Source organism: Ochlerotatus camptorhynchus, unplaced genomic scaffold (assembly GCF_037179485.1).
Source record: "Ochlerotatus camptorhynchus isolate MF236.1 unplaced genomic scaffold, CSIRO-AGI_Acam_v1.1 ptg000154l, whole genome shotgun sequence".
NCBI classification, from domain to species: domain Eukaryota; kingdom Metazoa; phylum Arthropoda; class Insecta; order Diptera; family Culicidae; genus Ochlerotatus; species Ochlerotatus camptorhynchus.
In genome coordinates this window covers 260,567-286,741 of record NW_027040644.1, presented here as the reverse complement: position 1 = coordinate 286,741, position 26,175 = coordinate 260,567, and the positions used below count along the sequence as shown (strand labels likewise).

The following is a 26,175-nucleotide window of genomic DNA, read 5'->3' as shown; positions in this document are numbered from 1 at the left end:
AAGGAAGTAAATGCCAGAAGTAGCCATTTCCAGGAGAAACCAGAAGAAGCTCGGAAAAACTTTCCAATCGAAGCCGAAAACCTATGGCTTATGGACACACTTCCAGAAGAAGACGAAAAGAACTTCTGGGAGAAGGTTATTTGAACTTCCTGAAGAAGACGGAAGAAACTTCCTGGAAACGCTGGCAGACACTTCCTAAGGTAGATTGCAAGAAACTTCTAGAGAAATTCGGAAGCCAGAGTGCTTATGGAACAGTCGAAACAAACGAGGACATAATTCCGGAAGAAAGAGATTTCTGGGGGATGTTCTGATGATCAAGCAAATTTTCCTGTAGTTCATAAAACATCCCTGAATAGCCCGCAATGCCCCTGAAGTTTTCGGAACATTCCTGAAATGCAATTAAGAATATTCCATAATTCCATGGAATTCCTAAAAGTTCTTGTAATTTTCTTGAAGTTAATGGGGCTGTTTTGGAGTTCTCTGATCCTCCAAGTACTCGGAACTTTCCTGATTATAATGAGGCTACTGAAATATCTCTAATCATCTTTGAAGGTATCTGGACTTTCTTGAAGATTACAATTTTCTCGAATTTATTGTTATATTAGCATTGAAGATCTCTGAACTTACCGATTTTTTAAATTTTAATTCTCGGCACTGCCATTAAAAGCACGGAATTTCCATAAAATGTTCTCACAATGTAACTTTTCTTACGTTTCCTAAATTTGTGGAACATTACCTGCGTTTTTCGGAACTCCTTCAAAATATCTGCATTTCCTTGAAATTAATTGATCTGTCCTGATGTTCACGGAGCTTCCCTAAAGTTCTCTCAATTATCTGAAACAAATGGAGCTTTCCTGAAAACCATTAAATTTCCTAGAAGTGCTTTGAACTTGTGGAGTTTCCAAAATATTTCTGATGTTTCCGTAAGTTCACTGGAGTTCGCTGGAATTTCCTGAAATTTTCGGGTATTGGAATTTGAACATACGTCAATGAAACTTTCGTTAATTTATCGGAACTTACTCAAAAGTCTAGACTTTTCTGAAGTTTCAGAAGCTCCCAAGGGAAGTTGAAATAAGTTTTTGGGAGGAATCGAAAAATAAGTTATGGTTTAAGGTGGAAGAAAATTCCAGGCGAAAGTTGGAAGAAAATTCAGCAAGTAAAAAAATGAACATAAACTTTAGGAAGTTAAAGAATGTTTAAAAAGTATTTCGCGATTCTCTAGGAATAACCGGAAAGAACCATAATGAGTTTCTCGATTCATGGGTAGCCAAAAACGGTTAAGAAATGGAAACATTAATCGAAAGAGTATCACGCATATGACATTTTTTAAGGTGATGATTTTTTTTTAGAATTTTGAGGGTTCAAAAAATTTGAGAAGATCCAAGTCGCTCGCAATAATTTTCTCCGCAATCAATAATAATTTTGATTATTAAAAAAAAAATCGGTATAAATCGGTTAAGGTTGTCCTCATTTTCAGCTATGTTGAGTGTAGAAGGAATGATTTTGATCAGCACTGAATAGAACTCAATTTTGGGTTGTTTTGCGCTTTTCGTTTTTGACAACAACAAGAGAGCAAGTGAGCGGTAGCGGTACCAACTCAAAAGTAAGTTTAAAGAACTCAACCGTTGGGTAGTTTTGGTTCTCCGTGTACTATGTGGACCATTTTTGACGAGTAAGACTTCGATGAGCTGTCCATTTTTTTTTCTCACTTGCGAAAACTGCTTTCTCACCCCCACACCCCCCAATGTGTCTGGTTTTTATTCCAGCCTATTCCAGGGACCAGTGAGGCAAAATATCATGACACTCACGTGACACTCGTCTTCGCACCAACCGACTATCGCTGACAGATCGTTTTGTCACGCAGTGAGAGTTAGAGCCATGGCAAACAACAAGCACCAGTAATGGTCGCTGCTCACAAGCAAAACGCTACACTCGCTGCTGATGATGAAAAGCACAACGAAAACAGTGAAGACTTCTGCAGTACGATCATGAGAAAAAGCGAAACGACAGAAGAAAATGAGAACAATGCCTACGCATTCCAAGTTCGTCTCGGCAGGCGCGACTGTATGAGTTACAAACAAAGCAGGCAACATGAAACGGAAGCTGTTGGGTTCACTCACCAACACACTCAAATAAGCAAGTAAAGAGAGAGAGCTTCGACGAGCACATTGATAGGAATGTACAAAGCGTTACTACCATCAGCTGTTTGGCGATCGTGATTGTGATAGGTCGCAACTCTGCCAGGGACTCCAGCGTTTAAGACATGTCTTCATCTTGCAGACATTTGAAATTCTGCGATGAAATTTTTCCCGCAGACATTTTCAACACAATTCATGTTCGTGATCTTGAAGACGACTTACGAATGCTTCTTGAATTTCAAACAGACATGTGAAGGTTATAACTATAGATATGAAAATCTTGAATTCATATTTTGAGCTCCTTCTTGAAAATGTTTATTTGTAACCTACTTGAGTTTTTTTTTCGGAATAAATCTTGGTAGATCTGAATATAAACAGGACTTGACTGAAATCTTCTATTAGTTGGATGTCTCTTGAATACTTCCTGATCAAAAGAACATTTTGCGTGCACATCTGAGGAACGACATTTCAATTTTTGTATATTTGAAGATTTTCAGGTCAACCTGAAGCCTCGAAAAATATCCGAAGGAATTCAATGAAATGTTCGATTAGTTGGAAATCATTTATATACTTTGCTGACCAGCCTGCTGTATTGGGCAAATATTTGAGTGATATCATTTGAATTTTTGAAAAGTTGATGGTCTAATGAATGAACTCCTTCAATCTGAAGCCATTACGTTTAGTTGAATTCTCGAAAAAAATATTCAGAGAACATCTGCAAATTTTCAGATTGTCTTATTGATCAACCTGAGGTCTTGGATAGTGAACGTCGTTCAGACGTATTTTGAGTGCCACGAAGTGAGATTTGTACAACCTTAGGTTGGAGACAGTGTCAATTGTCTTTAAATTTATGATCAGCTGCCTTTCAAAAATCCACATAACAATATCTTATGAATTTCTAAAATTTTGTGTCTTACTAAAGATTAATCCACTTTGGATCTATTAAGTTCAATGTGTGAATGAAAGTGACGAGGATTTTTTTTTTTTTTTTGAAATGCATTAATTTCTTTAAAGTACCTTTGATAAGAAATTTATTAAAATCCATGTGTAATGATAAGATTACTTGAAACTTACCTTACCTGGCAACCGAACAAAATTTTTGAAGATCTGTAAAAAAAATGTACCAAAGGACCTTTAACCCTCCGTTCCTCGCGCTGTTGTACTTTGTACAACACACATTAGTTTTCCATTGCCATTTTCTTGCTAAGTTACCAATCGATCTGAAACCAACGAGTATTCCTCAAAAACTTGTTTTGATCTAAACAAGCTAAACTTTGATTACAGTAAACACCTAAAAAATGCGGATAATAGGGAAAATGTAAATGGAAACCGCGAAAACTTGTGACCATACTACGTGGAATTTGACTTAATTGATTACAACATGGAATATATCAAGATTCTGACAAGATAGAAAGTTACTGTCTCTGACAAAGTTGTTCAGGAGTTCATGGTCTTGTCGCTGGCGGACAGTAGTTCAGATTTTTTTCACTACGTAGCGGTAGTGTACATGTGACATTCTCGCATGTGATACATCTCGAGATCCTGACCAGATAAAAAGTTACTGTCTTTCACAAAGTTTTTCAGTACATCAAAGCCTATTGCTTGGTGCTCAATAGTTCAGAATTTGCTCACTACGCGACGCTAGTATACACGTGAAATTCTCATATAAAATATCTCGAGTTCCCAACCAGATAGAAAGGGACTGCCTTCGGTTTAGTTGTTCAGGATGTAACGGCTTTTTCACAGGTAGACAGTACTTCAGAGTTTTCACACTTTGCGGCGCTACTATAGATGTGAAACTCTTGCATATAAAATATCTCTAGATCCTGACCAGATAGAAAGTAAATGTATTCGCCAAAGTTTTTCAGTAAGTCAAGATCTTTTTGTTGGGTGACAATAGTTTAGAATTTTCTCACTATGCGGTGCTAGTATATACGTGCCTTTCTCCCATATTCAATAGCTCGAGATCTTGATCAGCTAGAAAGTTGCTGTTTTCGGCAAAATTGTTTAGGGGGTCAAGACTTTTTGGCTGGTAAACAGTAGCTAATAATTTTCTCACCACGTGGCATTAGTATACATGTACACTTCTCGCATATGCTATATCTCGAGATCCTGATCAGATAGAAAGTTGTTCAGGAGGTCAAGGTCTTTTGGCTGAAGGACAGTAGTTCAGAATTTTCTCACTTTATGATGCGAGTATACATGTGAAATTCTCCCATATAAAATATCTCACGTTCTTGACCAGATAGAAAGTTACTGTCTCGAACAAAGTTGTTCAGGAGTTTAAAGCCTAGAGTTTATGAGAAAATTCTAAACTATTGTTCACCAGCCAAAAGACTTTGACCTCCTGAATAACTTTGTTGCAGACAGTAACTTTCTATCTGGTCAGGATCTTGAAACAAACCACATGCGAGAATTTCACGTGTATTCTAGCGCTACGTAGTGAGAAAATTTTGAACTACTGTCCACTAGAGAAATCTATCTGATCAGAATCTCGAGATATTTTACATGCGAGAATTTTGCGTGTATACTAGCGCCACGTAGTGTGAAAGTTCTGAACTATTGTGCACCAAGCAATAGGCATTGACCTCATGAACAACTTTTTCGAAGACAGTAATTTTCTACCTGTTCAGAATCTCGAGCTTAGCATACGCGAGAATTGTACACGTTTACTAGCGCAATTTGGTGAAAAATTTCTAGGCTACTGTCCACCAGCCAAAAAGTCTTGACCTCCTGAACAAGTTTGCCGGAAACAGTAATTTTCTATCTGCTCAGGATCTCGAGCTATTGTATATGCGAGAATTGCATGTGTATTCTAGCACCGAGTAGGGAGAAAATTCTGAACAACTGTCCACCAACGAAAAGATCTTGACTTCCCGAAAAACTTTGCCAAAGACATTTATTCTTTATTTCGTCAGGATCTAGTGATGTATCACATGCGAGAACTTAACATGTATACGAGCACTACCTAGTGAGAAGATGTTGAACTACTGTTAATCAGCAAAAAAGCGATGATCTCCTGAACGGCTTTGCCTAAGACAGTAACTTTCTATCTGGTCAGGATCTCGAGATATTTTATAAGAGAATTTCACGTTTATACTAGCGCCGTGTAGTGAGAAAATTCTGAACTACTGTCCACCAGCCAAAACTACTTGACACCCTGAACAAGTATGCCGAAGACAGTACCTTCTATCTGCTCAGGATCTCGAGCTATTGTATATGCGAAAATTGCATGTATATACTAGCGCCACGTAGTGAGAATTTTCTGAACTACTCCCCCAACGAAAAGATCTGGACTTCCTGAAAAACTTTGCCGAAGACAGTAACTTTTTGTATGGTAAGGATCTAGAAATATTTTATATATGCGAAAATTTTACATGTATACTAGTGCCACGAAGTGAGAAAACGCTGAACTACTGTCCACCAACAAAAAGGCCTTGACCTTCTGAACAACTTTGCCGAAGACAGTAATTTTCTATCTGGTCAGGATCTCGAGATATTCCATGTTGTAACCAATTAAGTCAAATCCCTCGTAGTACGGACACCGTTTATGCGGTTTCCATTCACATTTTCTCTATAATCCGCATTTTTGTGGGTTAACTGTAATAAAATTTTAGCTTGTTTAGTTAAAAACAAGTTTTTTAATGAATACCCGTTGGTTTCATATCGATTGGTAGCTCGGTTGCAAAATGACAATGGAAAACTCACACTGTTGTACGAAGTACAACGCGCGAGTACTCGTGTTATAAAAGTTGGTGCGAGTAACGGAGGGTTTAAGGGGGGTTTCATGAGAATTGGTCTTTTGGTGGCTTCATACCTGAAAATTTATATCAATTTTCTTATCTTATTTTGTAGTTCAATTCATTTATTCATCATTTCAGTAAAAGCAGTAGTTCATCAGTATAGTCAGTAACAAAGAGAATTGCAAATTTGATCATAAATCAATCCTTATTGACTATTTTTATCAAGAATATTTCCCCTGATTTCACGAAGTAGAAACTGCCGTTCCAACGGCAATTGGTTTTTCTTAGCCCGTGTGATGCTAGTGTCAATACTGTTCAGCGCTGATTGAACTGGAACTGGTTCGTACTCCTCATCTTGGTTCTCATCTGCTGTAGAAATATTTGCAGTTTCATCCAGAGTGGTGTTCGTCATGCTTTCTCCTTCATAAAAATGTGAATCATGGTTAAGAACAGCATTGACTATGTCAGCATCAGACATGACATCGAATTCCGCATTCTCGTCTTCATTTTCGCCTGCAGCTGCTTTATCAGCAACCATCAGTTGAATTGTTACACTATCATCCCTAGAGCACCGGAACTAATATTTGCAATGTTAACATTTCAAAAATATTAATGGAAAATGGTCGAAATTGATCGAGTGCGTTAAGTTAGGAACCGCGTCAAATATGGTACCTTCACGGTAGCCGTGATTTTTAGCCAAGCTCAATTTTGTCTCTACACACTCGTGAGAGTCGCGAGACTACGATTCTTCTCAAGTTGAGGGGTCCCATGGCGTGGTTGGCTACACGTTCGCTTCTCAAACGGATGGTCCATGGGTTCAATTCCATTGATCTTCTTATCGAATTTTGATGTATTTTAATGTGCCTCATGATAGGTTATTATCTAAGTCCGATTCTGGTCACTTTCCCGGGGCACCTGGAACTTGTCCGGAAGTGGCCAATATGGTCCAAGGTACTTAATTTTTTCCACCATTGATCTGGTTATCGAATTTTGATATAATCTGATGTGTCGCATGATAGGATATTATTCAAGTCTGGTTCTGGCCACTTTTCCGGAGGCACCCGGAACTTGCCTGGAAGTGGCCAATACGGTACAAGGTACTTAATTTTTGCCACCATTGATCTTGATATCAAATTTTGATTTAATTTGTTGAGTCGCTTAATGGGTTTTGTTCCTCTCAAGTCAAATTTAGCCTCATGGCCCATAAACACCGGAACTTGTTCCGGCCATATCTACAAAACCAGTGGTCCGATTCCATAATCCTTCAATAGCGTTCAATGGGACCACTAAAAACATTAAATGAGATCATATAAGACCAAAATAAATTTTTTTTTTTATGGCTCTATTATCCGGAGGGCTCGATTATCCGGAGTGAAATTTTTTTCAAGACTCCGGATAATCGAGTCCGCCCTGTAGTACGTTCCGGCTCATGGCCATCCCAACTAACAATTTTCACAATGTAAACGCTTTACTCCATTTCATTTATACAGTCTCAAGCTGTATTCAAACGTTATACGATATCAGGAAACCTTTACTCAACCTCTATACAAGCAAATCTGGCGAACTTAGTCTGCTACTTATGGCTGTTGGAACGGTCGGGAGCAGCTCTTATTGCATATCCATTAACGCTTCTATACAGCTGTTATCCTGCTATTTAGTTGTGTGTGAACTTGAAAGGCGCTTATTCAACCTTTTCCCGGTTATCCAATACACACTACACAGCTTTCTCTTGAAGCCGGGTTAAATACTGTTTACGCTTTTTTATGAAGGAATTTATTGAGTTTATTTTGCTGTGAATCAAATTAATCGGAATTAGTTACAAATCATCACCAAATTATTTATCCTGCACCGGAACCTGGAATCGAACTCGAGACGACCTCATTGGTAAACCTTGACAATTCCAACTGTGCTACGCCAACACTTTGAACTTGTGTAAACAAATCAACATTCCCTTCTACAACAAAATCGCTGAGTAGAGGCTTTATAATAGTGCACATGAATCACTTTTCTCGACTAGTTATAAAAGAACAGAGTAAAAGCTGTAAAACTGTACACGTCTAAAAATAAACCTAGTTGACTGTGAAAATGCTTCCGAAGTTGCTCTAACACAGTTTATAAGCTGAGTACAGGCTGTTTAGTTGTTGAAAAAGCACTTTTGATGTTTATGTTATTCAGCAAGAGTGGTTGGTTGTGTAGAAGCCATCAAATCAGTAATATATTCACTTTGTTAGCTTTGTTTTGCAGCTACAAGTTGAAAGTTGGGTAGTGTGTGTATAGAAGTGACATTAGCGTTTATTGGCTGATGGTATTCAGTGCGACTGACAAATTGAATAATGGTTGTGAGAAAGTTGAGTAAACGCTCTCCAAAACTATTTTGCTAGCTTTTGCTTGTAGCTGTATCTGCAGCTTCTTTTCAGCTACTTTACAGCACAACGCTGGAAAAGTTGGCTTACAAAGCTAAAAATGTTAGTTGGGATGCAAGTCGTGAGTGTGTACAGAACCATCTCGTCGGAAGCAGTATGCGTTACCGCCGGTATGATCCCTATCGCCATCACCCTGGTGGAGGACAGCGAGTGCTGCAGGTGGAGAGAAACTGGAAGAGTACGGAAATCTGTGAGAGCTGATTGGTTGGCTAAGTGGCAATAGCAGTGGAGAACGGCCGAGAACGGTGGAGGAACACGTACACTAATACAGATTCTTTCGATCTGGGTGAACAGGAAACACGGAGACGTCAACTTCCACCTACCGCAGTTCCTGTCTGGCCACGGTTGCTTCAGAAAGCGCCTGAATCGGTTCAAACACGCAGCGTCACCCCTCTGTTCGGAGTGTGGCAACGTGGATGAAACGCCGGAGCATGTGGTCTTCGACTGTCAAAGGTTCGAGGCAGTGCGAAGGGAGACGTCTTTAAGGGGGATTTCCGGTTCAATTGACCTAAAAATCATTGAAAAATGGATTTTTGGACTTGAAAAAATCCCCAGTTTTTTTTTAACTAGTTCGTTTATTTGGGAGGCTCAATCGCGTTAGCTTTACGGAGCCGATAGTTCATTGTTCTTTGTTTGCAACAAAATTCACTTAATTCTATGTCTAGTAGGAGTTGGGCCGAATACTCGCGGCTTACTCGAGGTTAGAGAGGTACATTGTCGAAGGATAGGATCAGGGGAGGAGTTTGGGGGTAAGGTTTCGTTGTCTCATCAGAGCGTTGTCGCTAGTGTGAATGGTAGTGCGGTTCTAGTTACGTCTGGAGTTCGATCGGCTATGGTGACCAGTGGGCGATGATGAGACTCATCGAGACGGGGGACAAGACAAACAAAAACTATTAAAGAGAGACAAAAGACAAAGGAATTAAATTCTTATACTAGACATTTGAAGAAACACATAAACCGACTGCATATACCAGATATCGCGAGTTCCCAACACGTCTCTGATAGGAACATAGGGTTGTCTTCCTTAGGCCTCAAGAGTATTCAAAAGTGGCTCTCTGGCGGCGTCATTATCCGTACATTGCCAAGCTGCGTGATCGATGTCATCGTAACCGTTTCCACACCGACAGATGTTGCTGTCTACGAGGTTTATTCTATTGAGATGAGCATCTAGCGAGTAGTGGTTGGACATAAGTCTACTCATCACGCGAATGAAGTCACGACTTAAGTCCAAGCCTTTAAACCACGCTCTCGAAGAAACATTAGGAATAATTGAATGTAACCACCGTCCAAGATTTCCATTGTCCCAATCGGTTTGCCAACTCGAAAGGGTACTCTGACGCACTAAATGGTAAAATTCATCGTGTGAAATTTGCCTGTTATAAAATTCGCCTTCCTGCGCGCCCACCTTTGCGAGAGAGTCCGCCTTCTCATTGCCTGGGATTGAGCAATGTGAGGGGACCCATACAAAGGTAATCATATATGATCTTTCGACCAGTACACTCATCTGCTCCCTTACCTTTGAAAGGAAATAAGATGAGTGCCTACTTGGTTTCATCGACCGAATAGCCTCAATCGAACTGAGACTATCCGAGAAGATGAAGTAATGGTCTGCGGGCATGTTGGAAATCATCCCCAATGCGAAGTTGATTGCTGCCAGCTCAGCAACAAAAACGGATATTCCCAGTTGTAGAGCAAGAATGAGATTTGACAAAAAACTCAGGTCTCTAACTCTTACCAGTTCCCTGGAAAAAAAATCCAAAGTTTAGGTCAATTGAACCGGAAATCCTCCGTAACGTGGAGAATGTTGTCGAAAGGAAGGCACTTGGAATGCCTTCAGCAGCTGCAGAGACAGTGGAGAGAGGAGCAGCGATCTAGCAACACCAGAACACCCGATGAATATTGACGAGATGCCGCTTCAAGTTGAATACCGTGTCTACTTTGAATGTTTTTCCATTTGCCCTGCAAAGCACAAAATTCACAACCACCGGTACTGTCGTCAAACCGCACTTTTTGCTTCGTGAAAAACAGTTTGCACTTTGTCCCCTCACGTCAAGCTCTACCGGAATCTGTGGAGAAACAATAACGCATTTGCTCTGCTATCTCTCTCACGGAACACAGTGGGACGAATTAAAAAAAAAGTGGGACATGGCTATTTGCGACGAAACTATTGAGTATAGCTTTTTGTTGTCTTCTAGAATGTTTCTTTATTTTTTAAGTACTTTATTTAAGTAGCAAAAATTTTTGGTTAAGGAGGGTATACACTCAGATAAAAAAAAAATAACTTTTTTATGTCTAGTTAAATTTGATGAACACCTTTGGAAACATTGAAGATGAAGTCTTTTTAAGAAACTTTGTCCAAGGTGTAAACTTTCTATCTCTCAAGTGGACGAAGTTATAGGGTGAAAATGGACTACAAACGGTAGTACCCCCTTAAAAAACGTTTTTTCACCATAACTTTTTTCTTTGAATTTTATAGTTTATTAAATATTCTACAAAGTTGTAAGTGCTTAGAAAATGCACATTTTTGCAGAAGACAGTAAATCGCTATCTCTTTGTTTAAAGGATTTACGCCAATTTTTACAATTTTTTTACACTATCTTTAAGGGGGTGTACCTTGCAGGTTAGCAGGTATTAGCAGCTAATGACAAGATCATTTCATTCAGCAACTTATACCTTACTGTTTCATATACAATTCATAGGCGGATCCAAGGGGATGCTTAATAAATTTTCAAAAAATGTACCTCAATGTTTTGTTACGTTGTGCTGTTTTCATGAAGATTTTTCCAAGTATGTACATATATGAAGGCAAAAAACATGTTGCTTACTGTTAATTATAACAAAAGAAATCATTATGGTGAACATTTGCACTAGCTATCAATATTAAATTACAATACAGCAGGTGATAAAACATTTATTCAAACTCTTTTGATTCTTGTTTGGTTACAATTTTTATTACAGTAGATAATTATCTTCCCAATCTTCATCACTGGATGAACATGGCATCTCGTTCTTTAAAATACTCGGTTCGTTCAAAAACTTCAATGCATCGCCTCTGAATGGAATGCTTTTCCTTCTTGGAATCTTTCGCATTGATGAAATCAATGGGTCTGAAGACATCATCAGTCGGTTTAAAATGTCTTGATTTGTGGCTACACTGTTGAATACAACAACAAAACATAAAGCTTAATTATGATTAGAATATATAAAAAAGCACTGTACCGTGAACATTTCCTTGCCCGATGTTCTCGATAGTTTTTGATGTCCTTATTTCGACATTATTAAGGTTCTTCTGATAGAGTACCAACAGGAAGAATAGAAGCTCTTATAATGTCTGCGCCGTGAATCAGGAAAATTCCAGAATTCGTTAGTGTCAACATCAATTACGGGATTAAACGCAAATATGTTCAAATAAATGTGTTACCACCTGCTGTATTCTCATTTAATATTGATAGCTAGTGCAAATGTTCACCATAATGATTTCTTTTGTTATAATAAACAGTAAGCAACACGTTTTTTGCCTTCATATTTGTACATACTTGGAAAAATCTTCATGAAAACAGCACAACGTAACAAAACATTGAGGTACATTTTTTGAAAATTTATTAAGCATCCCCTTGGATACTCCTATGAATTGTATATGAAACAGTAAGGTATAAGTTGCTGAATGAAATGATGTTGTCATTAGCTGCTAATACCTGCTAACCTGCAAGGTACACCCCCTTAAAGATAGTGTAAAAAAATTGTAAAAACTGGCGTAAATCCTTTAAACAAAGAGATAGCGACTTACTGTAGCCTGTAAAAATGTGCATTTTCTAAGCACTTACAACTTTGTAGAATATTTAATAAACGAGAAAATTCAAAGAAAAAAGTTATGGTGAAAAAACGTTTTTTAAGGGGGTACTACCGTTTGTAGTCCATTTTCACCCTATAACTTCGTCCACTTGAGAGATAGAAAGTTTACACCTTGGACAAAGTTTCTTAAAAAGACTTCATCTTCAATGTTTCCAAAGGTGTTCATCAAATTTAACTAGACATAAAAAAGTTATTTTTTTTATCTGAGTGTATACCCTCCTTAACCAAAAATTTTTACTACTTAAATAAAGTACTTAAAAAATAAAGAAACACTCTAGAAGACAACAAAAAGCTATACTCAATAGTTTCGTCGCAAATAGCCATGTCCCACTTTTTTTGAATTCGTCCCACTGTGGCGGAAGTGAGTGTATAAACAGACAAACAGTGAACTGTCAACTCCCTCACTCTCACGTGCTGTGTCTCTCCAGTGGTGAAACGAAAAATCTCCGAGGAGATAAGCAGAGATTCACCGCAGAGAATGATACCTCTCGCACCCGGGTGATTCTCCCCAGAGAATTTTCAACCCTGTTTAGATCTATTAAGTTCAATGTGCGAATGAAAGTGAAGAGGAAATTTTTTTTTTGTATTTTGAAATGCATTAATTTCTTTAAAGTACCTTTGATAAGAAATTTATTAAAATCCATGTGTAATGATAAGATTACTTGAGATTTACCTGCTAAATTCTTTGAGGATTCCCAGTTTTTCAGGTTTCTTGAGGTAGTAGACACCTTGCCTATTGGTTTTGATGAATTTTTCACTTTAAAGGTTCATATCGTACGTACACACTTAATTCAGATCACCGAGGTCGGTAGGAATTTACTGGGTTTTTGAACAGCAGAACAACTCGGTACAATTTTAAAATGACCGTTACACGTGAGAAATCAATAAAATTTATAAATTTTATTTTTCATCAATATATGGGGTAAACTGAACAACTTCTGTACAAGTTCGGGATATTTTTTTTAATAATTGGATTTTTCACTGATTTTTAAACTTTTACCGAACAGTTCTGTAGTTCAAAATTTACCAAACGACGGAGGTTGGGATTAGTGTGTAAGTGTTTATGAAACCTTATTGAATAAGTCACTATTTGGTCATTTATTTCTTTAACATGGTTACTAAAGTCACTATTTTTGACAGCATTCCCGAGCAAAGCTAAATAAAAACCTGAAATCATCTTGAAAACAAGTCCTGATATTCCAGATAACATTTTGTTTTTAGTTTTTATCGCATAACTAATTTAGTTATCAACCTCGACTGATTTTGCTATCAGTAATTATCATGAATGAATATGAAATGGTGCAAGGTTAGTTCAAAATATGGTATGATGGTATTTGAGGATTATTATTTTGTATTATTTTTTATTAAGTTGGCTTTTGTTCAACCACAATGATAACTTAAAATCTTGATAACCATGTATCACAACTTGTTATCAATTTGGTATAATCCTTTTTTCGGGTTGATCACTACCACCCCTGTGATTACAACAAAATTTAGTCTGACGCCCCTGAAATGGATTTTCGCTAAGTTGTACTATAATAAGTTAAAATATATTTTCAAACTACATCACGTGATATAGTTGAGAATCTTCTATTTCTTTGTAAATATTTTTAGAACACTTTTATGATCCAAATATTCCCAACGACAAAGTGTTCCTGCTGTCTCACTGTTGGCTATTGTCCCTTACACGGCCATGTCCAACTAGGTCCATGCCTACCTTACTGTCTTTCTCGATCGATATTTCTATATCAACGAAGGGGCATAGAAGAGTCATTCGTACACTTTGCATCTTTATCTATCTGCATTGTTATACTTTGTATTTTCCGCAATAAATAAACACCAATGGAATTGTTTTCCTGATAACGCCTGAACTACGGAACCTAGTAATGTTTCCTCTCTATACTCGAAGCTCTTTACTATACCCCAAGATCGTCACGTATCCTAACGCTGACATACGCTCATGCAATCAATGCGGCCGGGGCACGTCATCAGCGCAAAACTGAAACAGCACATTTCATATCACTTGGACGTGCGATTTGACGAATAATGAATCGAAAACCTTGAAACCAGGCTTACATCGCCGCACCAAGTAGAAACTTTTCCCAACGAGTGCGATTTAAATTGCAAACGAAACGCATATCGCAAAACATGCACGTGCCCGGGCGTCGTGGGTTCCTCTTATGAGCTCCTCGCCTAATGCAATCGGAATGAATGAATGAAAAAACAATGAAAGTGTAGACCAACTAGGTGAAGTGCATTTATGCGATTTGTTTACGCGCTCCGCCACCAGTTGGAAAGCGTGCTTCTGGTTTTATTCGAACTGGTGGCCTAATTATTGAGCCGTGCAGTTGGGCTGATTAGGGGCCGACGCACTGTTTGGTGTTTTAATGCAGTGAATTTTACCCGGAGCGGATCAAAATACCGACAAAGGACTAGTTGGAAACGGTGTGGTTCACGGTCAAAGCCACTACTAATGGAAACGATAAAACATTGTAGCGATAAGCAAAACAAACACTATTTATCGATTTACACTTCCTAGAACAGAGTAGTGCCCTGTACTCTCAGCAGTAGTTCACCTCGAGATACTAACATATCTAATTGATTTCGCTTTTTTTTATCTTTCGATTCATTCGCAGACGATGAGTGACACGGCGAACGACGATAGTTGCTCGACGACAACGGAGGTTCGCATAGCGGAGGCAATTAGTTCCGATGCGGACGACCGGAGTGTCATCATGGGAGGAACGTTACCGCTGCGGGGAGCAACTGCTACGCTGCCGGCAAGTGTAGCAGGGAAGAAGCGTCGCTGTGCTAGCACTCTGGACGGGGTGATCAGCACCAAGAACCACCTGAAGCTAGTCAGCAATGAGTTGGACTGGGAGCGCAAGTTCCGGGATGATCAGCTTTCGAGAATACTGAAAGCGTTGATCTATTTCGAGGCGCGTCTCAAGAACGAGCATAAGCTCATCAAGCAACAGCTGCACGAGAAGGACGACGTGATCAATCGACAGAACTGTACGATCAACCGAATGAAACGGAAGCTGAGCGAGGAAAGTGGTAGAGCATTTGCCGAGGGGGATCTCCCGGAGACTGCGCAGTATTGTCCCAAGTGTCGCAAGAGCTATTACGGAGTGGAGTTCCGGTGCAGTGGAACGCAAACCGTGGAGTATCGGGATGATGGCGGAGAGAGTGTCAATACGGGTAAGCATTCATGGATTAATTTCGAGAGGGTTTGGGATGAACTGAATCGTTTTCTTTAAATTTCCAGAAAATCTCTCGCTGAACAGCGTGGAGTACGCCTCGTCGAGCGAGGAGCAGGACTCATCGCTATACGTACGTGCCAATTCGTTCAAGGATGCCCGACGTAGTCGCAAGTACACTAGCAAACGGTCCTACCAAGGATACTCGCGTCCGTCGCGGCATAGTAGCTTCAAAAGTACTGCCAGCAGTGTTAATGGAGGCAAACTGACTGTACTGGGACTGGGCAGCGGTGGAACCGGGACGGCTACAGCAGAAAACTACGAAAACATCGAACCAAATAAGAATGTGCCTAAAATTGTGATTTACGAAAACTACGAAAGCGATAAGGAGAACAAGGCGTTGGCGGAGGAAGCAAACAACTATGACCTGGTGGAACCATCCTACTCGAATCGAATGAATTCGATGCATGGAATAAAGATCGGTGTGAAGCTGAGCGGAGACGATGAAGCTGGACTGCTTGATGATGACAATATCATCTACGAAGAGGAGTCAAGTGGGAAAACTAGCCGCAATCGACAGAAGTACACGGAAGGAATGGAGATGAAGCAGACGATCGAAACCAACGACGATTGGTATGCAAGTGCCAGTGATATGGAAGACTCGGACACAGCACTAGGCAAAACGTACAGCAATGCAGCGGTTAACCCTGTGTTGGAATGTGTGAATCAGGTAAGTCATCCATACAGTACCCGAAACGTAGCAAAACTCAAGCAACTCCCTTTTTTTTAGATACTTCTCCAGCAATCGATGGACGGATTTGGAGAGAACAAGGAAACGTCCAGTGGAAACGACGAAGACATGTACATCAAAGCCCAGGAACCACCGAAGGAACCCACGCAAGTCCGTTCCAAGCGGGTACACTTCTCCACGCAAAACAGCATGGTTCAGGTTCCGCGGATCAATCTTCAACCGACACCGGTCCCCCGTAAGGAGGGTAAAGCTTCTCCAACGTACGAAATCCAGAGCATCTACAGCAACGAGTACGAACCGATCGGATCGGAACAGAATTCCTATTCCAACTATTACGTAGACATGGAGTCCAAGCTGGGTTCGGAAGACCGAGAACGGGAACTGGCTGCTGCTGAAAAGCGCAAGACTCCACCGGCCTTGCCCCCGAAGCCGGCAAATCTAATGAAGCTGCAGCAAATCTCCAAGCAGCAACGGTTGGTACAAATCAAAACAAAGCCTTCCTGCGGGAATAGCGATATCGCAGAATCCGAACCGGACTACTGCTCGATCAGCGAGATCCAGGATTCGGTCAAATGTGTTCAAATAGTGGCGGAGATTCATAAGGAAGCTTGCGAGGATGACTACTCGGTGGTAGACGAAGAAATGGAGGAAACCGAGAGCAAGAAGAGTATCGATCCGGAGGAATCCTTCGCGGACGTCCCGAAGTTGCCGAATGTGGCGGAAATCGTTCCTCCAAAGAAGGAATCCGTGGCGAAGTTCATTAGCCAGGATAACTACATTACCAAGTCCAACAATGGGACACCGGTGAAGGGAACTCCCACCAAGAAAGACGGTGAATTTAGGGAACAGCTATCGGAGATCCTGGCCGAGATAAACAAGCAATCTCCAGCGATCCGGAATGCCTCGAAGAAGCATGTTCCGGTAAAAGATCTCGGCATGGGCTTCCGGAGCACGAGTAACATCCCAACGCTGGGATTTCAATCCAAGCTGAAACCAGTGGACAAGATGAGTTTCCTTAGCAAAATGAACTCCGGCTCGTTGTCGAATCTTAGCTTGAGTGCAAAGTTCAACGGTTCTCTACCGAAACCCGGCAGACCAATGGCATTCAAATCCAGCCTACAAGCGAAACCTTTGAGTACAAATCTGAATTCATCTGGTAGCCTGAACCACCTAGTGCCAACGAGTCCCAGCAAGATCGGAACATTCATTCCCAATTTAAAGCCACCCGGTATGCCCGGTTCGCAAAACGGCCAATCGCCAAAGACCTCACCGGTCAAGAAGCCTCCGGCTCCGGTCATCATAGCCGAAGACAGCAAACTACCGCTGCAAGCCGAGTTCGATTGGTACAATCTGGATGCCGAGTACGGCAAATCGAACCAACCGGACATCATCGTCGAGGCCGACTCGGGGAATGCTTCCGAGACGACGCAAGCGGAAAAGGCTGCCGATGAGTCCGCCAACTCCGCCAACGGTCACAGCTCCGAAGCCAGCGGAAGCGACCTGGAGAACGTGGAGTACAACCTGGACGAGGCGTACAAGTCGATGCCACCGAGCGTGCAACCGCCGGACATCATCCAGAAGAATCCGATGACACCGCCGAAGAACGGCAAGATTCCGTACAACAGCTTGTCCTTCAAGGAGCTGATGACGCTGAGCGAGACGCCCAAGATCGAGAAGATGAAATCGTCGTCGGTGGATGCCGCCAACGGGAACTACGAGCACTTTCTGGACGATTCCGGCCTTTGCTCGAAGCCGATAATCCTACCGAGGAAGAAGCGAGTCTACTACTCGGGACCGTTTGTGTAATGACGACCCTGTGGGTATTTGGGAAATCCCCAGTGTGAATTGCTGTGTATTATAGAGTTGTGGTGTATGTGAAATTTGTTTGCCAAGCACGTAACTGTGGCGAGAAATTAGTTTAGTAGTTCAATGAATTTCCGTGCACGTCGATGATCAGGCGCTTACTTCCCTTTACTGTGCGGGTCGTTGCGGCGCGTTGTTTTCGTTTTGGCCGGGCGCTGTGTGGAATTTTGATTGTTGGCTAGAGTATGAAAGCGAAAATTCAACTGATTAATTCATGAACGTATGGTTTGTGCGGATTGGGAAATGTGCGGCTGCAAATTGACGAAGTGGGTACTTTCGCTGAGTTGGATTATTGATAAATGCGGAGCGGAGTTTGTGGATAAGGTCGAATTATTCAATTGTTATTTTGAAATCACTTTTCTAGAAATGACCGGAATAGTTGGATTTTTTTTCTTAAATTTGCAACATTTCTTTAACCTTTTATTGAAGAATTTATTTTATAGCTAGTAGGCTGACCAAAAAACTTTGATATTTTTTTAGTGATGAAAAATCGGTAAATTCAAATGTGAAAAGTTTTATATTGCAAGAACAAAATATGATTCCCGTAAGCTCGTTCGTAAAAAGCAAATTGCAGTTCCTGCTCCAGTCCAGCTCATCTGCTCCGGAGCCGAATCGCTAAGCCGAACGGTTCACTGGGAGCTGTTTCCCGCAGTTTCCTCAACAATCAATACGAAACTAACGATTTTAAATTGGCTCACTACATGACTAGCCTATTGGTCCCAAGCAAACGATTAACGTACTCCATTCTAGTCGAAATTCTACTACTACACAATGTTTGTTTTGATTCGCTAAGAAAGTTTGACAGATCAAATGAGGGGTTAGTGGATTTTCGAGGGGTGAATCGATTAGCTTGGGACCTAAGAGAGTACCAGAGCTGAGCCCAAAAGTTGAGCACGTTATTTCGGGACCTTCTAGTCTTAGAGCTACCTCTATGGTTTCCCCTTTCTAGACCCGTTCAGCTCAGCAGCTGAACGATTTCCCGCTTTTTTCTTTCCCTATAGAGCCGTTCAGCTCATCTGATTTTTTTCTATTCCTCCGTACTATCAACAATTAATACGAAACTAACGATTTTAAATTGGCTCACTACTTGACTAGCTTATTGGTCCCAAGCAAATCGATTAACGTACCCCATTCTAGTCAAAATTCTAGTACTACACAATGTTTGTTTTGATTCGCTATGAAAGTTTGACAAATAAAATGAGGGGTTATTGGATTTTCCTATGTTTCAAGGGGTGAATCGATTAGCTTGGGACCGAAGATAGTACCAGAGCTGAGCCAAAAAGTTGAGCATGTTTCTTCGGGACCTTCTAGTCTTAGAGTTACCTCTATGGTACTACTAATGGTATATGGAAATGGAGAAGAGGCATGAAAGTGGTTGTGTTGTGATGTAATACTTATGACAGACTTCATACATGATTGTAGCATTGAGGTCTCGTGAATAAAGAAAACTAAACTAACTAAACTTGAGGTAACTGTTAGACCAGGGGTTCCCGAAGAAACATGCTCAATCTTTTGGCTCGGGAAGAATCAGACCTTCGGTCTCAAGTTAATTGAAGCACCCATCGAAAAGTTATCACAGCTAATCAAAACAAACACAAACTTTGACAGATTCGAATACGCAAATGGGGTACGCTCATCGATGTACTTGGGACAAATGGGATGTTCAAGTAATGACATCCCTGGAGAGCACGAGACTTCTATGAAGCTATCAGAACTTGCCTGGATTTTACTGAACTTCTAATTTAAATTCCAAGAAAATCTGGAAGATAAAAAATAGAAGGAGCAGCTAACTTTGAAGAACTCCTGTCAGGTTTGACAAATTACAAATAGGATCAGTGAACTTCGAAGATCTTTAAAAAACTTAACAGAGGATCTGCCAATTTAAGAGCTGTCCAGAAGACTCCAGAGAGGTTCAGATACGTACTGGAAACTCCTGAAAGGATTTGTAATCTTTGGGATCCTTTTAGAGCATTCAAACAAAAGTAAAGATTGGATTCAACCAGTCTATTGGCACCAGTGCTGCAAAATCTCGACAATTCACGGTGATATTCAAAATGCTGCTTTGATCACTCATTCGAGCAAACAGTCATCGTCAAGGCAAACCATGTCAATTGTCAGTGACAATGCTGTCAGTGACGAACATGTGCAGATTTTTTTATTAGCTAAATTTGCAACGAAATTAAATGACTTGAGCAAAACAATTACATGGAGCCGTTAGAGTGAACAAGCATCTACGTCCTGAACTGCTTGGATAACAATAATGTGACTCAGAACGCACGAAATAAAACTTTTTGTTACCAGGTGAATCTTTGTCATTGACGAAAAAATTAATGAGATTTTGACAAAGGGTTTTTTGAGGATCAAATCTATCAGTGACTATGTGAATAACAATTTGGTCAATATCGCGCGAAAGTCTGTCAATGACAGTGACAAATCTCAGCACTGATTGGTGCTACTCCTAGATTGAGTGAAATTTTCGTCAAATTTCCTAATTTTCCGGTAGATTTTTGAGGTTTTCCACAAAAAAGCATGAGGCAAATTTACCCATCGCTAAGTTCCTGCACTTTGGCGATTATGAATAAACTAAACTCAAATTTGGGTCTCGAACGCAACATTGTCAAAATCGGAAGTGATCCTCAGTGGCATTAAAATCTACTTCGTTTTGGGCAAAATGATTATTTTGAATATTATTGATTCCAGAGCCGAAACCCTCGATATTATCGTGAATTTAGCATGAGATAATAATTTGAGTGTGAAAAATAACACTACACGTTCTACAGCGCTATATTTGTCTGAAATGATAATAATCATTTTGCATTTGATCCTCAAAATTATCCCCACCAAGATGAAGACGAATATTAATATTGACAACAATGAAGAAACACCTACGATACTCAGAGGTTGCCTTGATCAAGCGAATTTTGTCATGTCAAAATTCATATTGGTCCAGGTAGTTGGTCCATCTGTTAAGGTTGGCTTCATTTTCGTCTAATTTAAGTGTTGAAGAAATTATGTTTATCAACATAATGTCCTAGCAACGCTGATTACAACAACGTACGTGTTCGAACCACGAGAAAAGCTCCCGGACGATTCTGTTGTCAAAACATGCAGGGTGGTCACTGGACCAGGATGTCTTGGAAAAAATATCTAGATATGTGTTTGGAGATCTAATAGCACCTGAAGGTTTTGGCAATAATTTTTGGTATCACGAGAGAATATTTGAGAGACGTTATTTGAATTGTTGGATAGTTGAATATCTTCAGAATAAAACTTGATTACCCTGAAGTATTGCAAAAATATCATGAGAAGTTATTGGGAACCTATGAGCTCCTGAAGGCTTTGCAATAATTTCTGAGACACCTAGATAATTTCTGATACTTGATCATCCTGAAGTATTGAGAAAATATCCTGAGAAGTTTTTGAAAACTGAAGAGCACCCGAAGGCCTTTGGATAATTTTTTAGACACCTGCTATCATGAGTGAATTTCTGAGAGACGTTATTTGTAATGTTGGACAGTTAAAGTTCTTCAGAATAATAGTTGATCATCCAGAAGTATATCCAAAGAATATTTCGGAGAGCCGAACTGATCAAATATGATCACCTCAAGGCCTTTGGAATAATTTCTGAGACACCTCTGGTGTCACGAGAGACTATCTGAGAGACGCAACTTGAATTTTTGGATACCTTCAGAATAGTTGACGCACATTCAAAAGGCCGGTTGGACCGGTACCATGAATCTGGTAGCTGCTCGATTCATGATTCCTAAATTGGCGTAAACAGTACCTATTTAACCTGAAGGCATTACAAAACATCCTGTGAATTTAATGAAGATCTCTGATCACCTGATGGCCTTTGTAATAATTTCTGAGCAACCTAGTATCATAAGAGAATATCTTAGAGATGCGATTTGCGAAAAATATTGCGAAAAATATTCTACTGTCTAGAATAATTTATGGACCAGAAGTATTGCAAAATTATCCAGACAAGTTTTGGAGATCTCTGATTACCTGAAGATCTTTGGAAAACATTAGGAGTCATCTGGTACCTGAGAGATGTCTAAGATGTTAAGCAAATTTATTTGCTCGATCAATTTGTCGGCTCCGAACAATAATGAGATTTTGTTTCGTTAACGTCAGCCATCTGTCAGATTAGAAGCTTGTATTCCATAGAAATTTGAAACAGAGTTCCATTCGTGTTTCAAACCCACTAATAAATAAAACAGAATAGTCGAGCAGTTGCAAATATGGTGCAAACTAAAACTCGAATAATGAAACTGCAACTCAGCATTGCGAGGGGTGCGTTTTTGTTTGAGTTTCGAATTGAAACAGTCCACTTAAAATACAACAGCATTTCGAACGGCCTTAGTAGAATTAATCCGTGTGAATGTCATGTCAGACCCAAATTCTGAAATGCAAGTTCGAGAGAAATTTGTGAAATCGCTGAAGTCCTGTCACCCGAGCAGTACACTAGACGTTGTATGACTGAAATGCATTTCGTGTGTTAAACTACACTGAACCAAAACATCATCCTGGCATCGAAGGATTATTGCCTTACTCAAGCCCTATAACCAACAATCAATTCGAAACTAACGATTTTAAATTGGCTTACTACTTGACTAGCATATTGGTCCCAAGCAAATGGATTACGTATCCTATTCTAGGCAAAATTCTAGTACTACACTATGTTTGTTTTGATTTGCTATGAAAGTTTGACAGATAAAATGAGGGATTAGTGGATTTGCCAATGTTTCGAGGGGTGAATCGATTAGCTTGGGACCGAAGATAGTACCAGAGCTGAGCCAAAAAGTTGAGTTCGTTTCTTCGGGACCTTTTAGTCTTAGAGTTACCTCTATGCTATAACTATTATCAGATGATTTTGAGAGGATCGTCATTCGATTTATCATCTGTTGGAATATGAACAAATCAAATTACAATCATCCATACAATGAATGATTTTAGATCAATTTGCGAAAACCAAAGTAGACATTAATCAAACATAAAATCATAGGATAATGGTATTATTTTCAATTTATTATTAAATTGAAATTATATGGTGAAATTATGATACGTCATTTTTTAATTTATTTATGATCATATTATTTACAAGTTGTGATTCAAACTAAACTGGGTCTTTGAGAGACGAATGATGATGGCGAGGTAGATCCAACTGAAGGGCCATTATGTTGTTATCTGGGGGGGGGACGTGCTGTCAAATCAGCCTACTGATCATCTTGTATGAAACTGGTTCCAAACGTAAACAAACGCTGTAGGTTTCTTATGGCTTGTTTACGTTTGGAACCAGTTATGCGAGGTAGGCGACGATTGTTCGTATTTGACAACCACCTCCCCCCTTGGTTGTTATACGACAGATTGATGTTGGCCTCGTAGACCTTCCAGGAGTTGTCAACGATGTCATTACAGGAGCGATTGCTCTGGCTTTTGGGAAACGTATCCGTAAGTTGCTTTGGGGCCTGGGAAATAATGGGAAAACTTCAATCGTCTCATCGTGCATGTGCCACTGGAAGGAAACTTATCTTCTGGCCTCGTTAGCAAAATTGGTCGACCACGAGGATCTGGATGATCCAGTAACGCTGACCGTTCCGAATGCTGACATTCTTGAACATTGAATGCGTGAGGGTTAGCAAAATGATACATATACTTACATCTAAGCATTTCAGTTCTCTTAAGACCTCTGAAAATATATATAACAACTCTACACTCAAGCTTTCACATAACGTGTGTTGCCATTTTTCTTCGGTTATAAAAGATTTTATAGTTGAAATCAAATGATTTTTAGTTATGGGCAGGCATGGAAAATCATTTGCATTCATTTGCCTCTAAATGTTTTCATCAACAGCATTCCGCAAAATGATGTATATAGTTTTTGTAGGTTTTGTTATTCGCTACTTCTGTTAACAAGTCAAATCCATATCTCTGATGCATGACGAACCAGAGCGAACAGAAGCCACTACTGTTTTTCAGTGAATGTATTTTACATTCACTGAAAAACAGTAACAAGTTCTGACCGCTCTAGTTCGTGATGCATAAGAGATACAGATTTGAGTTATGAACTAATAACAAAACCTACAAAAGTTCTAATCTGTTGAAGAAAAAAGTTAGAGGCAAATGAATGTAAATGAATGTATGAAATAAATGTAAATGATTTCCCATGCCTTGTTATGGGACTATCTCAAATGATATTCCATACGTTTCAATACTGAATGTTTTTCATTGTATCTAACATATTTATTGCTAACGAAATACAAACAAAAATATGTCAATATTCATTCACTAATCAAAAGAGCATCACATGTTTCCGAATAGAAAATCATCCGACTGATTTTGTCATACGGTTTTCAGAAACATTGATATTGGATGCAACTGAATGATGAATTATTCTATAAATGGAGGGTGATTTGGTTCAGTGTAGTTGTTAAACGGGGCTGTGTCATTTCGCCGAAGGACATTTCGCCGAATGAGTCATTTCGCCGAATTTTACAACTCGAAAGAACTGCTCATGTTTAAAAGAAGGAAGCATTCCTATAAATCAAATATATTGATTATATAAAAATTCAGAAATCAGTACAACTCGAAAGAACTGCAAGGAAGCATTACATTTGAATAGCCTGCCAGGTTAAAAAAATCGAACCTTTTTTCGAGACTGATTTCAAAATTTACTGAACTTTGAGAAAAGTTTAAAACCGTAGAAAATAGCTCGCTCTTCGGCAAAATGATCCATTCGGCGAAATGACCTTCAACGTAACGTCCTTCGGCGAAATGTCCCGCTCTCTTGTGAACCTAAAATGCATCAATGTTCATCTTCGTGTTCATCTGGTTCGTCGAGGTTTATTGAAATGTACAAATTTTACAATTAAGTGCTCGATAACATAAACTTCTTTCAGTTAGTGGACTTTTTGTTAAAATGCATTTAAGTAAAAAGTCTTTCAGTTTGCAAATTTTTAGTGAAGTTACAACCTAGCATGTTAGCTGCTGTACACACTTTTATGCTGTAAGCAAGTCAATTGATACTTTTTTTAATGTTAATAAATTATTATCAATGTCTGTATAGATCTGTAACTTTTTACGTATATCTGTATAATGTCTTTACTCTGTATGAAGTCTGATCCTGATGCATGATCAAATGCCAATCCCGTTAGGAGAGCCCTTTTGGTAGACTTCTAACCTACCATCGTAATCTAAAATTACCCATGCTTATTTTCAACTTCTAAGCAAATTTTACACTGCCATACTCTATCAAAACTATCAACTCTTAACTTTCATCACTTTCCCTAAAGCCAGATGTTGGTATTAATAAAGTATTTCTAACAATTTCTATCTTTTCATGCCAATTTGGCGTATTTAAGCAATTTTAGCGTTTTTAAGCCTTTTAAAAAATTTTAAAACGATTTGGTGTTTTAAGTGCCAATTTGGCGGATTTGTAGTCTCCATGTAGCCCATTTGTTCTTGATCTTGTTAAAGCCTTTTTGATGTTTATAAGGCCTTTTACTTGTTATAAGATCAATTCAACATTTATTAAGCGCCTTTGTTGATTTCAAAGTCATTCCATCAATTTAAAGGTAGGGGAAATGACGGCTTCGGCATGACAGACTATTTTCGGCAACCCACATTGAAACGCTAATTTCACTGGATTCTCTTACGAAAACACTTCGCTGAATGCTTTCAAACGATTCTCTAGGTTTTCTGCTTCAGTTTGATTATATTTTTACTACTGAGAAAGGGTTCTGTTGAAATGAAACACACTTTAATATGCTGCTGATTTCGAGTTGGCGATGAAAGCACAGCTGTTTAACACGCTGCTCAAATAGAAAGGTTTCCGAATAAAAAGATGTTGCCCACAATAGTCGCTCTCACTAGAGAAGATTGGAGCTTTGTTAAAGCGTTTCAAAACAGTGTTTGGTAATTCTTTCGATTGAAATTGTTAGAGCAGCTGATAGGTTATAGAAAGATGGTCGCTGCTTAGGTTACCGAGAATAAGGCTGTCCACGAGACAGTTGCGATCAGCTGACTTTTTTGTTTACCAAGAACTTTGGACAGATCACAGTAGAACTGGCAATTGGCAGTTTATTCTCATATGAATTTCTGCTTTGTTTATGTTTACATTCAGCACCATTAACACCAGATCACTCACACACCCTAGATCTTTAGATGTCAGTTCCACTGAGAAACGTCAACAACTGAGTACAG

The 26,175-nt window shown here is 39.5% G+C and overlaps 1 protein-coding gene across 1 annotated transcript in view; it reads left to right on the top strand.

Annotated features, from left to right (window-relative positions):
• The window catches only part of LOC135701297 (uncharacterized), a 207,213-nt gene extending 186,647 nt beyond the window's left edge, over positions 1-20,566 (top strand). The window contains exons 3-5 of the mRNA XM_065222034.1: positions 14,793-15,357; positions 15,425-16,086; positions 16,147-20,566. Coding sequence (XP_065078106.1) covers positions 14,793-15,357; positions 15,425-16,086; positions 16,147-17,913 — 2,994 coding nt within the window. The 3' untranslated portion in view covers positions 17,914-20,566. The remainder of the gene's footprint in view (positions 1-14,792; positions 15,358-15,424; positions 16,087-16,146) is intronic.
• The last annotated feature ends 5,609 nt before the right edge of the window (positions 20,567-26,175 follow it).